Genomic DNA, 17,103 nt, shown 5'->3' on the forward strand with positions numbered 1-17,103 from the left:
TGCATCAACTTTTTGATTGGATAGCTTAGCATAGCATTGTTTGTTTGCTTCAACATGCTAATCATTTTATCTGTAATGCTATTTTTTATATAATCAAGATTGATGTTAAATCTATGTCTTTGGCTATTTTAGTTAGAAGAGCTTTATGTCTCAAATCATAGAATGTTGACATGGTATCTAAATCTAGGCTACAATCTTAATCATTTTAGGGTAATAATTTGTTTGGTTCCCAGTTGGATTCTATTATTTCCACTATTACTGGGGGAAGGGAGTTTTTTTGCCTCAAGATAAAAAGTCTAAAGGCAAATCTAAAGCTTTTAATCGGTTTCGTTCCTTTCGTCAGAATAGAGAACAGAAAACCACTCCTTCCCCTAAAGACTCTGGCTCCAATTGGAAGCCATTCTCAAGTTGGAATAAATCCAAGCCTTACAAGAAACCAAAGCCAGCCCCCAAGACTGCATGAAGGTGAAAGCTCAGGCTTTTCTGGAGTGTGTTTCAAATCTGGAGCTTTCAGTAGTGATTGTACCAGTTCCAATTCTGGAACAGGGTCTGGGTTTTTATTCAAATCTATTCATTGCCCCAGAGAAGGAAAATTCTTTCAGACCAGTTCTGGATCTGAAGTTTTTGAATCATTTTGTAAGAGTCCCAACTTTCAAGATGGTGACTATAAGGACTATTCTGCCTTTTGTTCAGCAAGTTCATTACATGTCCTCAATAGACTTACAGGATGCGTATCTTCACATCCAGATTCATCCAGACCACTATCGGTTTCTGAGATACTCTTTTCTAAACAAGCATTACCAGTTTGTTGCTCTTCCATTTGGCCTAGCAACAGCTCCAAGAATCTTTTCGAATGTTCTCGGTGCCCTTCTATCTGTAATCAGAGAGCAAGGTATTTCAGCGTTTCTTTATTTTGACGATATCTTGGTACTGGCTCAGTCTTTTCATTCAGCAGAATCTCACACAAATCAACTTGTGTTGTTTCTTCAAAGACATGGTTGGAGGATCAATTTACCAAAGAGTTCCTTGATTCCTCAGACAAGGGTCACATTTTTAGGTTTCCAGATAGATTCAGTGTCCATTATTCTGTCTTTAACAGACAAGAGACAAATGAAATTGGTTTCTGCCTGTTGAAACCTTCTGTCTCAATCATTCCCTTCAGTGACTATGTGCATGGAAGTTTTAGGTCTCATGACTGCAGCATCGGACGCGATCCCCTTTGCTTGTTTTCATATGAGACCTCTGCAGCTTTGCATGCTGAATCAATGGTGCAGGGATTATACTTGGATATCACAGTTGATATACTTAAATCCCAACATTCAACTCTCTCTGTCCTGGTGGTTAGTCCATCATCGGATTATTCAAGGGGCCTATTTTGTTCGTCCTGCCTGGACTGTGATTTCAACAGATGCAAGTCTCACAGGTTGGGGAGCTGTCTGGGGGTCTCTGACAGCACAAGGAGTTTGGAATCCTCAAGAGGCGAGGTTACCAATAAATATTTTAGAACTCTGTGCTATTTTCAGGGCTCTTCAGGCTTGGCCACTATTAAAGAGAGAATTATTCATTTGTTTTCAGACAGACAATATCACAACTGTGGCATATGTGTCAGGGTGCCAGGAATCAGACTGAGACAAGAAGTGCAAAAATAATCACACCTTTATTAATAGCAACAAATAATAAAAAGTCCACAAGTCAAATAACAAGCCAGGAATCAAAACCAGAACTGGTAGTCAGACGAGCCGAGTCAGGAGCCAAAGCGAATAGTCAGACGAGCCGGAATCAGGAACAAGGAGAACTGCAGAGTCAGGAACAAGCCAGGGATCAGGAACCAGGAGGGATGTCAGACAGCCAGGTAATACACAGGAGCTCTCACAAACAGGTCTGAGACAATGCAAGGGCAACAGAGGCCCTTTAAATAATAAGTGATGACATCACAGTTCTGAGACTGCATCCTGTCTCACACGGATGATGTACACCAGTCTGGCCATAAAAGGAAGTGCAGGAAATGAGCAGCATCACACAGTATGCACCAGAGTCAGGAAGAGAGGTGAGAAAAATGGCTGCCAGCAGCACATGGCAAACAGATCAGGGAAAAAACCCTGACAGTACCCTCCCTCAACGACCCCTCCCCTGCGGGTGGACAAAAGGCTTATTGGGGAAACGGCATGGAAGGCACGGAGGAGGGCAGGAGCATGAACATCAGAGGAGGGAACCCATGAACACTCCTTCTGACAGTAGCCCCTCCAGTGAACCAAATACTGTACGCGGCCCCTGGACATACGAGAGTCAATAATGCTGCTGACCTCATACTCCTCATGGTTGTCAGCAAAGATAGGGAGGGGACGAGACAACACAGTGGTAAACCGATTACAAACCAATGGTTTCAAGAGGGAGACATGAAAAACATTGGAGATGCACATTGCAGGAGGAAGGTCAAGAGCGTAGGCCCCAGGATTGACACGTCGGAGTATTCGAAAAGGACCAACATAACGGGGAGCCAGTTTATTGGAAGGCACACGAAGGTTCAAGTTGCGGGAGGACAGCCAAACTCTCTCACCAACCTGGTAGGAAGGCGCGGGCAGACGCCTACGATCAGTCTGGAACTTTTGGCGCTGCATAGAATGATGAAGGCAATCCTGAATCTGCACCCACGTGGAACGGAGTTGCCGGAGATGCTCCTCCAAAGCCGGAATACCCTGAGACATGAATGAATCCGGCGACAATGATGGTTGAAACCCATAATTCGCCATGAACGGGGATAACTTGGAGGAAGCATTAATAGCACTATTACGAGCGAAAACTGCCCAAGGTAACAGTTCAGATCAATTATTGTGGTGATCTGAGACATTGCAACGGAGGAAATGTTCCAGAGCTTGCAGAACCGGACATGCTCCTGGTAGGACTAGGTGCAGCAGCGGAAACAGGAGCAGCCATAACTTGCAGGGCACTTTGGTCCAAATGTGCAGTGCGAGTCAGCAGGGTTTGCAGGGATAGTGCAAATTGATCCAAACGGTGATCCTGTTCATCCATCCTGGAAATTATGTCAGGTAAAGGTGGATTATTAGCACCATCAGGATTCATGGCCCTTGCGTAATGTCAGGGTGCCAGGAATCAGACTGAGACAAGAAGTGCAAAAATAATCACACCTTTATTAATAGCAAAAAATAATAAAAAGTCCACAAGTCAAATAACAAGCCAGGAATCAAAACCAGAACTAGTAGTCAGACGAGCCGAGTCAGGAGCCAAAGCAAATAGTCAGACGAGCCGGAATCAGGAACAAGGAGAACAGCAGAGCCAGGAACAAGCCAGGGATCAGGAACCAGGAGGGATGTCAGACAGCCAGGTAATACACAGGAGCTCTCACAAACAGGTCTGAGACAACGCAAGGGCAAAGCATACTGAACAGAGGCCTTTTAAATAATAAGTGATGACATCAAAATTCTGAGACTGCATCCTGTCTCACACGGATGATGTACACAAGTCTGGCCATAAAAGGAAGTGCAGGAAATGAGCAGCATCACACAGTATGCACCAGAGTCAGGAAGAGAGGTGAAAAAAATGGCTGCCAGCAGCACATGGCAAACAGATCAGGGAAAAAACCCTGACAAAATGTCAATCATCAAGGGGGGACTCGCAGTCCTTTAGCGATGAAAGAAGTATCTTGGATACTTTCTTGGGCGGAATATGTTTGTATATGTATGTGTATGCGTGAATGTACATATGTATGTATGTGTGTATATGTATGTGTATGCGTGTATGTACGTATGTATGTGTCTATATGTATGTGTATGCGTGTATGTATGTACGTATGTATGTGTATGCGTGTATGTACGTATGTATGTGTGTATATGTATGTGTATGTGTGTATGTATGTACGTAAGTATGTATGTGTGTATATGTATGTGTATGTGTGTATGTATGTACGTATGTATGTGTGTATATGTATGTGTGTGTATATGTATGGATGTGTGTATATGTATGTGTATGCATGTATGTACGTATGTATGTGTGTATATGTATGTATGTCTTTGCATATATGTATGTGTGTATATATATGTATGTATGTCTTTTTGTATATGCATGTATGTGTATATGTAAGTATGTTTTTGTGTATATGTGTGTGTATGTATGTCTTGGTGTATATGTATGTGTGTGTATATGTGTATGTATGTGTATTTGTGTATATGTATCTGTGTGAATATGTGTATGTATGTGTGTATATGTATGGGTGTGTATATGTATGTGTGTGCGTATATATGTTTTTGTGTATATGTTTGTTTGTGTATATGTGTATGTATGTGTGTGTGTATTTGTGTATATGTATATGTGTATGTATGTTTGTATATGTATGGGTGTGCATATGTATGTATGTTTTTGTGTATATGTGTGTGTATGTATGTCTTGGTGTATATGTATGTGTGTGTATATGTGTATGTATGTGTATGTATGTGTATTTGTGTATATGTATCTGTGCGTATATGTGTATGTATGTGTGTATATGTATGGGTGTGTATATATGTGTGTATATGTATTTGTGTATATGTATGGGTGTGCATATGTATATGTATGTGTGTATATGTATTTGTGTATATGTATGGGTGTGTATATGTATTTGTGTATATGTATGGGTGTGTATATGTATTTTTGTATATCTATGTATGGGTGTGTATATGTATGTGTGTGCATATGTATGTATGTTTTTGTGTATATGTTTGTGTATATGTGTATGTATGTGTGTGTACATATGTATGTGTGTAAATGTCAGTATGTATATGTAAGTAAATAACCCCTGACAAAGTATAGTAAACATCTACTTTCAGACTTAATTTTACTTTCAAATGTCCCCCTCTGCAACCAAGGTCTGGTCACCCCTTGTAAGCAGTTTTTTTTTTAAATTTAAATAAGCAACAAATGGTTCTGCCAATCCTAAGGCAAATGCTCACCACTCCATCATAAGAGGTTTACTGTGAATGTCTCAGAGGAGCGACTGTGCATGCGTATCTATATGTATATATGCATGCGCAATAGCTAATTTAAATTAAAAAATAAAGCTACTTACAAAGGAGCGACCGGTGCCGGGTGCGAGAAGCACATTTGAAGGTAAAATAAAGACTAAAAACTGTTGCTTACGGTCAGTGAAATTTAGCAACAGGTTATCAAACTTCTCTATAATACAAAACCTAAATTACACTTTATACGTTTTGGGAACAGTTTCTTAAGAACTGGCAAAAATCTGCTAAATCCCACCTCTGTTTACGGTACTTTTTTTCAGGGCATATTGTGGATTACTGGTAGTAAAATGTTTGTTGCTACTGTTTTTTTTAAAATAACGTTTACTGTCCCTTAAATTGGCTGCAGCAAAAGCAATGAATAAACTTTATGAGGTTTTTCGAAGGGTGTGTCCTGAGACTAAAGAACAATGCATATTTTTCAAAGTGATAGTTTGAAACGCTGCATGAAAATCATTATTAATGTAGTGAAGATTTTGTGATGCACAAATAAAAGACACAGTCCAATATTTCCCAGAGTTTCTGGATCTTTGTGGGCGGATCCCAGCATGAGGGGCAGCTAGTGGGTGGTGCCAATGTGTGTCAGAGCCGGGTATTTACCCTGAGAGGCTGCGGGCAGTAAGTGTGCCTGACCTCTCTACTAGCTTGCCACCCAGACAGTATTTTACAGACACGAACGGTATTTTTAAGGTCCAGGTCAAAGTTGAAAAAAAAAGATTAAATATAGAAATAAATTTATCATGTACTGTAATCGTATTATACACTAGCAGCTTTAGTTCCTGAGATTTATGCTGTACTGTATATCTATTTATAATGAACATGGTCAGTATTTTGTTCCAGAAAAAGTGGTAAACTAGATTGCAAGTTCCCACTGAATAGGGCCCTCAACTCCTCCTGTATGTGTTTGTAAATTTTGTCCTGGCTCTTACAAGTTTTATATCATTGTTTTATTTAAATGAATTGTACCCATGGACAACGTTGGGGCATCATAAAGTATAATTAAATAATAATAAACCTACTCTCAACCAATCCCACATTATCTGGGACAGGAGATCTGCTTTAAATACAGTCTTCATTAAAATGCTATTTTATGACATCATATTCTCCCCATGCTTTTTAATACAAAATCTGAAAGGGGCGGGGTTACTGTACTTGTCCTTCTGGGCCCTCCCCTTCGGTATCATGCAGACCGCGGAACAATTCATCATACATTATTATGTGACAGAGCCAAGTCCGTGACAACATTTGACTTAAAAAAAGAATAAAATACTAAATAAAACAGCTAAAGTGTAACAGAATAAGTGTAAATGGTTATTATTGTGTAACAATGATATTAAACGACCCGTATCATACACGGAACGCCGTGTTTACCCTGAGGTTTTCCCCCGAGCTGATATGTTGTTACTCATGCGTTCCAGATAGATTTGCGTTTCAGTGTTCCGCAGCACTTCCGCACTCACTTCCGGTTGGCTGGGCAGCATGGCGCTGCAGGGTAAGGAGGAGTGGGGCACACAAGATATTTCCACGTACCGTGACAGTAGTGCCATGTCATGTGACAAATGGCTCCATTACCCAGAAAACTCACTTAGAGTGACCCTTTAGATGCTAGAGAATCCTGCCCAGCAGCTGAGGGGTTAATCACTATACTTGCTACTAGTTGTTATTATTTGTTATTAGTGATATTAGTTTTATAGTATTCATTATATATACAATATCTAATACTAGTACTAATTATATTAGTTTTATAGTATTCATTATATATACAATATCTAATACTAGTAATAATTATATTAGTTTTATAGTATTCATTATATATACAATATCTAATACTAGTACTAATTATATTAGTTTTATAGTATTCATTATATATACAATATCTAATACTAGTAATAATTATATTAGTTTTATAGTATTCATTATATATACAATATCTAATACTAGTACTAATTATATTAGTTTTATAGTATTCATTATATATACAATATCTAATACTAGTAATAATTATATTAGTTTTATAGTATTCATTATATATACAATATCTAATACTAGTACTAATTATATTAGTTTTATAGTATTCATTATATATACAATATCTAATACTAGTACTAATTATATTAGTTTTATAGTATTCATTATATATACAATATCTAATACTAGTACTAATTATATTAGTTTTATAGTATTCATTATATATACAATATCTAATACTAGTACTAATTATATTAGTTTTATAGTATTCATTATATATACAATATCTAATACTAGTACTAATTATATTAGTTTTATAGTATTCATTATATATACAATATCTAATACTAGTACTAATTATATTAGTTTTATAGTATTCATTATATATACAATATCTAATACTAGTAATACTTATATTAGTTTTATAGTATTCATTATATATACAATATCTAATACTAGTACTAATTATATTAGTTTTTATAGTATTCATTATATATACAATATCTAATACTAGTACTAATTATATTAGTTTTATAGTATTCATTATATATACAATATCTAATACTAGTACTAATTATATTAGTTTTATAGTATTCATTATATATACAATATCTAATACTAGTACTAATTATATTAGTTTTATAGTATTCATTATATATACAATATCTAATACTAGTACTAATTATATTAGTTTTATAGTATTCATTATATATACAATATCTAATACTAGTACTAATTATATTAGTTTTATAGTATTCATTATATATACAATATCTAATACTAGTACTAATTATATTAGTTTTATAGTATTCATTATATATACAATATCTAATACTAGTAATAATTATATATGTTTTATAGTATTCATTATATATACAATATCTAATACTAGTACTAATTATATTAGTATTATAGTATTCATTATATATACAATATCTAATACTAGTACTAATTATATTAGTTTTATAGTATTCATTATATATACAATATCTAATACTAGTACTAATTATATTAGTTTTATAGTATTCATTATATATACAATATCTAATACTAGTACTAATTATATTAGTTTTATAGTATTCATTATATATACAATATCTAATACTAGTACTAATTATATTAGTTTTATAGTATTCATTATATATACAATATCTAATACTAGTACTAATTATATTAGTTTTATAGTATTCATTATATATACAATATCTAATACTAGTACTAATTATATTAGTTTTATAGTATTCATTATATATACAATATCTAATACTAGTACTAATTATATTAGTTTTATAGTATTCATTATATATACAATATCTAATACTAGTACTAATTATATTAGTTTTATAGTATTCATTATATATACAATATCTAATACTAGTACTAATTATATTAGTTTTATAGTATTCATTATATATACAATATCTAATACTAGTACTAATTATATTAGTTTTATAGTATTCATTATATATACAATATCTAATACTAGTACTAATTATATTAGTTTTATAGTATTCATTATATATACAATATCTAATACTAGTACTAATTATATTAGTTTTATAGTATTCATTATATATACAATATCTAATACTAGTACTAATTATATTAGTTTTATAGTATTCATTATATATACAATATCTAATACTAGTACTAATTATATTAGTTTTATAGTATTCATTATATATACAATATCTAATACTAGTACTAATTATATTAGTTTTATAGTATTCATTATATACAATATCTAATACTAGTACTAATTATATTAGTTTTATAGTATTCATTATATATACAATATCTAATACTAGTACTAATTATATTAGTTTTATAGTATTCATTATATATACAATATCTAATACTAGTACTAATTATATTAGTTTTATAGTATTCATTATATATACAATATCTAATACTAGTACTAATTATATTAGTTTTATAGTATTCATTATATATACAATATCTAATACTAGTACTAATTATATTAGTTTTATAGTATTCATTATATATACAATATCTAATACTAGTACTAATTATATTAGTTTTATAGTATTCATTATATATACAATATCTAATACTAGTACTAATTATATTAGTTTTATAGTATTCATTATATATACAATATCTAATACTAGTAATAATTATATTAGTTTTATAGTATTCATTATATATACAATATCTAATACTAGTACTAATTATATTAGTTTTATAGTATTCATTATATATACAATATCTAATACTAGTACTAATTATATTAGTTTTATAGTATTCATTATATATACAATATCTAATACTAGTACTAATTATATTAGTTTTATAGTATTCATTATATATACAATATCTAATACTAGTAATAATTATATAAGTTTTATAGTATTCATTATATATACAATATCTAATACTAGTAATAATTATATATAAGTTTTATAGTATTCATTACATATACAATATCTAATACTAGTAATAATTATATATAAGTTTTATAGTATTCATTACATATACAATATCTAATACTAGTAATAATTATATTAGTTTTATAGTATTCATTATATATACAATATCTAATACTAGTAATACTTATATATAAGTTTTATAGTATTCATTATATATACAATATCTAATACTAGTAATAATTATATTAGTTTTATAGTATTCATTATATATACAATATCTAATACTAGTAATAATTATATTAGTTTTATAGTATTCATTATATATACAATATCTAATACTAGTAATGATTATATTAGTTTTATAGTATTCATTATATATACAATATCTAAAACTAGTAATAATTATATTAGTTTTATAAGTTTTCATTATATATACAATATCTAATACTAGTAATAATTATATATAAGTTTTATAGTATTCATTATATACAATATCTAATACTAGTAATATATATATATATATATATATATATATATATATATATGTTAGGGAACAATGTTAAACACTGGGTAGCTCATTTGCATATTCTGTTGATAATTATTGAAAATCATCAATGGTTTAGTGCTCTGTTTTTAAAAAGTAGGGTAAATTTTATATATATATATAAAAGATTATTCATATAACATGATGATTTAAACGTTGATATATATATTTTTTTTACATGAATAAGTTTATATTGCCATTAACAGTAAGTGCATGTTTGTGCACAGATGATATTCACAGATTATTGCCTATTGGTTGATAAAGGAAAGACCTGCTAGTTTACTGATGGGCCCTTCACCACATATAAACAATATACATTTGTATTCTGGATAGGAACATCCATTAGAAAACAATAATACGTTGTACACAAAGAAGATTTGATAATAACTTTGATAATTCCCCCATACAAACATTTTGTTGGGATAGGGACATTGATGTGTTTACTAAATAAAACTGCCATCACTATCAAGTCACATTGCGTTTGTTATGATTTCTTGTTATCCACATCTGTAATCATAATAATGTTGCCAACTGTCCCGGACAAAAAGAAGCATACCGTGGTACTGATGACTTTATAAATATATATTTCTTTCATGTAATTGGCAAGAGTCCATGAGCTAGTGACGTATGGGATATACAATCCTACCAGGAGGGGCAAAGTTTCCCAAACCTCAAAATGCCTATAAATACACCCCTCACCACACCCACAAATCAGTTTTACAAACTTTGCCTCCTATGGAGGTGGTGAAGTAAGTTTGTGCTAAGATTTCAACGTTGATATGCGCTTCTCAGCATGTTGAAGCCCGATTCCTCTCAGAGTACAGCGAATGTCAGAGGGACGTGGAGAGTATCACCTATTGAGTGCAATGATTTTCCAAATGGGGGTCTTTTTCATAGGTTCTCTGTTATCGGTCGTAGAGATTCATCTCCTACCTCCCTTTTCAGATCGACGATATACTCTCATATACCATTACCTCTACTGATAACTGTTTCAGTACTGGTTTGGCTATCTGCTATATGTGGATGGGTGTCTTTTGGTAAGTATGTTTTTTATTACTTAAGGCACCCAGCTATGGTTTGGCACTTTATGCATTTATATAAAGTTCTAAATATATGTATTGTACTTATATTTGCCATGAGTCAGGTTCATGTATTTCCTTTTGCAGATTGTCAGTTTCATATTTGGGGAAAGTTAATATTGAGAAATATTTTTCTTACCTGGGGTTTAGTCTTTTTTTTTCAATTGACTACTTTGTTTCAAATTGCGGGCTGACTTAGGCTTGCGGGTGCGCCAAATGCTACACTTTATTGCGTCATTCTTGGCACGAAAGGCACGTCTGTTGACGCAAGTTCGTAATTTCCGGCGTCGTAATTGACGCAGAGGTTTCACACAGGGTTGCGTTGTTAGTGACGCGAGTGTGTCATTTCCGGACATGGTTGGCGCCCAAAAATTTTTAAGTTACGTTGTGCGTCATACTTGGCGCCAAACTTTTTTCATTTGCCCCATTGCTTTGCCTCTTGCCTTTTTCTATGTCAGAGGGCTATGCTATTTGCATTTTTTTCCAATTCCTGAAACTGTCATATAAGGAAATTGATAATTTTGCTTTATATGTTGTTTTTTCTTTTACATTCTGCAAGATGTCTCAATCTGATCCTGCCTCAGAAGTATCATTTGGAACTTTGCTGCCTGACATCGGTTCTACCAAAGCTAAGTGCATTTGTTGTAAAATTGTGGAGATTATTTCTCCTAATGTCATTTGTATTAGTTGCCATGATAAACTTTTACATGCAGATAGTGTGTCCATCAGTAATAGTACATTGCCGGTTGCAGTTCCTTCAACTTCTAATGTACATGATATACCTATGAATTTTAAAGAATTTGTTACTGATTCTATTCAGAAGGCTTTGTCTGCATTTCCGCCTTCTAATAAGCGTAAGAGGTCTTTTAAAACTTCTCATAAAGTTGATGAAATTTCAAATGACCGACAACATAATGAATTATCCACCTCTGATGAGGATCTAGCTGATTCAGAAGATCCTTCCTCAGATATTGACACTGACAAATCTACTTATTTATTTAAAATGGAGCATATGCGTTCTTTGTTAAAAGAAGTGTTAATTATTTTGGATATTGAGGAAGCTAGTCCTCTTGGTATTAAAACCAGTAAACGTTTAAATTCTGTTTTTAAACCTCCTGTGGTTACTCCAGAGGTTTTTCCTGTTCCTGATGCTATTTCTGATATGATTTCTAAGGAATGGAATAAGCCGGCTGCAAGGTTTAAAAAATTGTATCCTTTACCAGCAATTTCAATAGAATTTTGGGAAAAGATCCCCAAGGTTGATGGGGCTATTTCTACTCTTGCTAAACAAACCACTATTTCTATGGAAGATAGTACTGCTTGAAAAGAGGTAGAACTAGAAAGAGTTAGACTATCACTGTTAATAACATTCTGTTATTCACTCTTTCAGAAACTTTGCATTGAAATGCAAACATCTCAACATGTCCACATGCTTCTGGCTAAGGATGGTTCTCTGTTTGCAGCTATATTTCCTGCAGCAGAGAAAAGGCTGTTGAGGTGCATAAGTAGGGTTTTACTAATTTCACCAAAGTGGGATATTTATCTTTGTTAGCTCTTCACCAATGCTAAGCGTTTTCTACCTTGGCAAGGGACCTCTCAATAAAGTAACCCTTGACTTCATTCTAACATAAAAATATCTTGAATATCTATATGCAATGGTAAATAACCAGCTATAAGGTGAGGGGAAATATCTAGTCCGCTCTAAAAATAACGGATATATACTTATAAAGGTTAAATCTGGTACATATTACCACAATTTATTAAAAATATAAAAAAACAATAAAAAACAAGATCAAAAGCGCTAAGGACTGTATATCACTTTAAAGATCCTTTAGATAGGAAGCTTGAATCTTATCTAAGGAAAGCCTATTTATATTCAGGTCATCTTCTTAGGCCTGCAATTTCTTAGGCTGATGTTGCAGCTGCTTCAACTTTTTGGTTGGAGAATTTAGCGCAGCAAGAATTGGATTCTGACTTATATAGCATTGTGCGTTTACTACAACATGCTAATCATTTTATTTTGATGCAATTTTTGATATTTTCAAAATTGATGTTAGATCCATGTCTTTAGCTATTTTAGCTAGAAGAGCTTTGTGGCTTAAATCTTGGAATGCTGATATGACATCTAAATCTAGAATACTATCTCTTTCTTTCCAAGGTAATAATTTATTTGGTTTTCAGTTGGATTCTATTATTTCAACTGTTACTGGGGGGAAGGGAGTTTTTTTGCCTCAGGATAAAAAACCTAAGGGTAAATCTAAGGCTTCTAATCGTTTTCATTCCTTTTGTCAAAATAAGGAGCAAAACCTAATCCTCCCCCCAAGGAAACTGTTTCCAATTTGAAGCCTTCCTCAAATTGGAATAAATCCAAGCCTTTTAAAAAACCAAAGTTAGCCCCTAAGTCCGCATAAAGGTGCGGCCCTCATTCCAGCTCAGCTGGTAGGGGACAGATTAAGGTTTTTCAAGGATGTTTGGGCAAATTCTGTCCAAAATCAATGGATTCAGAGCATTATCTCTCAGGGGTACCAAATAGGATTCCGAGTAAGACCTCCTGTGAGAAGATTTTTTCTCTCACGCATCCCAGTAAATCCATTGAAAGCTCAGGCTTTCCTGAAGTGTGTTTCAGACCTGGAGGTTTCAGGGCTAATCATGCCGGTTCCTTTTCAGGAACAAGGTCTGGGGTTTTATTCAAATCTATTCATTGTCCCAAAGAAAGAAAATTAATTCAGACCAGTTTTGTATCTGAAAATTTTGAATCGTTATGTAAGAGTACCAACTTTCAAGATGGTGACTATAACGACTATTCTGCCTTTTGTTCAGCAAGGACATTATATGTCTACAATAGACTTGTAGGATGCTTACCTTCATATTCCGATTCATCCAGAACATTATCAGTTCCTGAGATTCTCTTTTCTAGACAAGCATTACCAGTTTGTTGCTCTTCCATTTGGCTTAGCAACAACTCCAAGAATCTTTTCAAAGGTTCTGGGTGCCCTTCTCTCTGTAATCAGAGAACAGGGTATTGCGGTGTTTCCTTATTTGGATGATAGCTTGGTACTAGCTCAGTCTTTACGTTCTGCAGAATCTCACACAAATCAACTAGTGTTGTTTCTTCAAAAACATGGTTGGAGGATCAATTTACCAAAAAGTTTTTTGATTCCTCAGACAAGGGTCACCTTTTTAGGTTTCCAGATAGATTCAGTGTCCGCGACTCTGTCTCTAACAGACAAGAGATGTTTGAAATTGGTTGCAGCATGTCGGCACCTTCAGTCTCAGTCATTCCCTTCAGTGTCTATGTGCATGGAAGTTTTAGGCCTCATGACTGCAGCATCGGACGCGATTCCTTTTGCTTGTTTTCACATGAGACCTCTCCAGCTTTGTATGCTGAATCAATGGTGCCGGGATTATACAAAGATATCACAATTAATATCCTTAAATCCCAATGTTCAACACTCTCTGACGTGGTGGTTAAATCACCAGCGTTTAGTTCAAGGGGCCTCTTTTGTTTTTCCAACCTGGACTGTGATCACAACAGATGCAAGTCTTTCGGGTTGGGGAGCTGTCTGGGGATCACTGACAGCACAAGGGGTTTGGAAATCTCAAGAGGCGAAATTACCAATCAATATTTTAAAACTCTGTGCAATTCTCAGAGCTCTTCAGTTTTGGCTCTGTTGAAGAGAGAACCGTTCTTTTTTTTTTTTTCACACAGACAATATTATAACGGTGGCATATGTCAATCATCAGGGTGGGACTCACAGTCCCCAAGCTATGAAAGAAGTATCTTGTATACTTGTTTAAGCGGAATCCAGCTCTTGTCTAATTTCTGCGGTTCATATCCCAGGTGTAGACAATTGGGATGCAGATTATCAGCCGTCAGACTTTACATCCAGGGGAGTGGTCTCTCCATCCCTATATGTTTTCTCAGATTGTTCAGATGTGGGGTCTTCCAGAAATAGATCTGATGGCTTCTCATCTAAACAAGAAACTTCCCAGATACCTGTCCAGGTCCAGGGATTCTCAGGCAGAAGCAGTGGATGCGCTGACACTTCCTTGGTGTTATCAACCTGCTTCTATCTTCCCGCCTCTAGTTCTTCTTACAAGAGTGATCTCCAAAATCATCATGGAACAATCATTTGTGTTGCTGGTGGCTCCAGCATGGCCCCACAGGTTTTGGTATGCGGATCTTGTTCGGATGTCCAGTTGCCAACCTTGGCCACTTCCGTTAAGGCCGGACCTTCTGTCTCAAGGTCCAGTTTTCCATCAGGATCTCAAATCATTAAATTTGAAGGTATGGAAATTGAACGCTTAGTTCTAAGTAATAGAGGTTTCTCTGACTCAGTAATTAATACTATGTTACAAGCTCATAAATCTGTCTAGGAAGATTTATTATCGAGTTTGGAAGACTTACATTTCATGGTGTTCTTCTCATAAATTTTGTTGCCATTCTTTTAGAATTCCTAGAATTTTACAGTTTCTTCAGGATGGTTTGGATAAAGGTTTGTCTGCAAGTACTTTGAAGGGACAAATCTCTGCTCTTTCTGTTTTATTTCACAGAAAGATTGCTACTCTTGATATTCACTGTTTGTACAGGCTTTAGTTCGTATTAAGCCTGTCATTAAATCAATTTCTCCTCCTTGGAGTCTTAATTTGGTTTTGAGGGCGTTACAGGCTCCTCCATTTGAGCCTATGCACTCTTTGGACATTAAACTACTTTCTTGGAAAGGTTTGTTCCTTTTGTCCATCTCTTCTGCTAGAAGAGTTTCTGAGCTTTCTGCTCTTTCTTGTGAATCTCCTTTTCTGATTTTTCATCAGGATAAGGCGGTTTTGCGGACTTCATTTAAGTTCTTACCTAAGGTTGTGAATTCTAACAACATTAGTAGAGAAATTGTTGTCCCTTGTGTCCTCAGAGAATTACAGCTCATTCTACTAGATCAGTCTCCACATCGTGGGCTTTTAAGAATGAAGCTTCAGTTGATCAGATTTGCAAAGCGGCAACTTGGTCCTCTTTGCATACATTTACTAAATTCTACCGTTTTGATGTATTTACTTCTTCAGAAGCAGTTTTTGGTAGAAAAGTTCTTCAGGCAGCTGTTTCAGTTTGATTCTTCTGCTGATGTTTTAAGTTTTTTCATGAGAATAACTTATATTTTGGGTTGTGGATTAATTTTTCAGCATATGTCTGTTGTTTATTTTTATCCCTCCCTCTCTAGTGACTCTTGCGTGGAGTTCCACATCTTGGGTATTTGATATCCCATACGTCACTAGCTCATGGACTCTTGCCAATTACATGAAAGAAAACATAATTTATGTAAGAACTTACCTGATAAATTCATTTCTTTCATATTGGCAAAAGTCCATGAGACCCACTCTTTTTATGGTGGTTATGATTTTTTTGTATAAAGCACAATTATTTCCAGATTCCTTTGTTAATGCTTTTTACTCCTTTCTTTATCAACCCACTGCTTGGCTATTCGTTAAACTGATTTGTGGGTGTGGTGAGGGGTGTATTTATAGTTATTTTGAGGTTTGGGAAACTTTGCCCCTCCTGGTAGGATTGTATATCCCATACGTCACTAGCTCATGGACTCTTGCCAATATGAAAGAAATGAATTTATCAGGTAAGTTCTTACATAAATTATGTTTTATATATATATATATATATATATATATATATATATATATATATATATATATATATAGTGCTTTTTTGCTTAAAAAAAAAAGTGCAGAGGTGACGAGTACCCCCCACCAAAAAGCTATATATATATATATATATATATATATATATATATATATATATATATATATATATATATATATAGAATGGTCAATATGTTTCCCTGTCAATTTCCTAAACCCTTCCCACTTTTCTCTTTTTCCCCTCTGCCCCCCAGGTGACGATGAACCTTGGTCACCCCCCTCTGAGGCAGACATGAAGATTTTGCGCGCCAGGCGTGAACGCCAGGACCGCATCAGCCGCCTCATGGGCGACTACCTGCTGAAGGGGTACAGAATGCTGGCAGAGTGCTGTGAGGCGTGTGGGGTGAGCGACTGGGTAGATGTATATGGGTGCAGGGATTTGTGCGCAGCGGGATCTAATCTCTGTCTCTCGC

The 17,103-nt window shown here is 34.4% G+C and overlaps 1 protein-coding gene across 1 annotated transcript in view; it reads left to right on the forward strand.

Moving 5' to 3' along the window:
• The first annotated feature begins 6,460 nt into the window (after positions 1-6,460).
• The window catches only part of ZNRD2 (zinc ribbon domain containing 2), a 28,451-nt gene continuing 17,808 nt past the window's right edge, over positions 6,461-17,103 (forward strand). The window contains exons 1-2 of the mRNA XM_053719980.1: positions 6,461-6,501; positions 16,885-17,033. Coding sequence (XP_053575955.1) covers positions 6,489-6,501; positions 16,885-17,033 — 162 coding nt within the window. The 5' untranslated portion in view covers positions 6,461-6,488. The remainder of the gene's footprint in view (positions 6,502-16,884; positions 17,034-17,103) is intronic.

Source organism: Bombina bombina, chromosome 7 (genome assembly GCF_027579735.1).
Source record: "Bombina bombina isolate aBomBom1 chromosome 7, aBomBom1.pri, whole genome shotgun sequence".
NCBI lineage: Eukaryota > Metazoa > Chordata > Amphibia > Anura > Bombinatoridae > Bombina > Bombina bombina.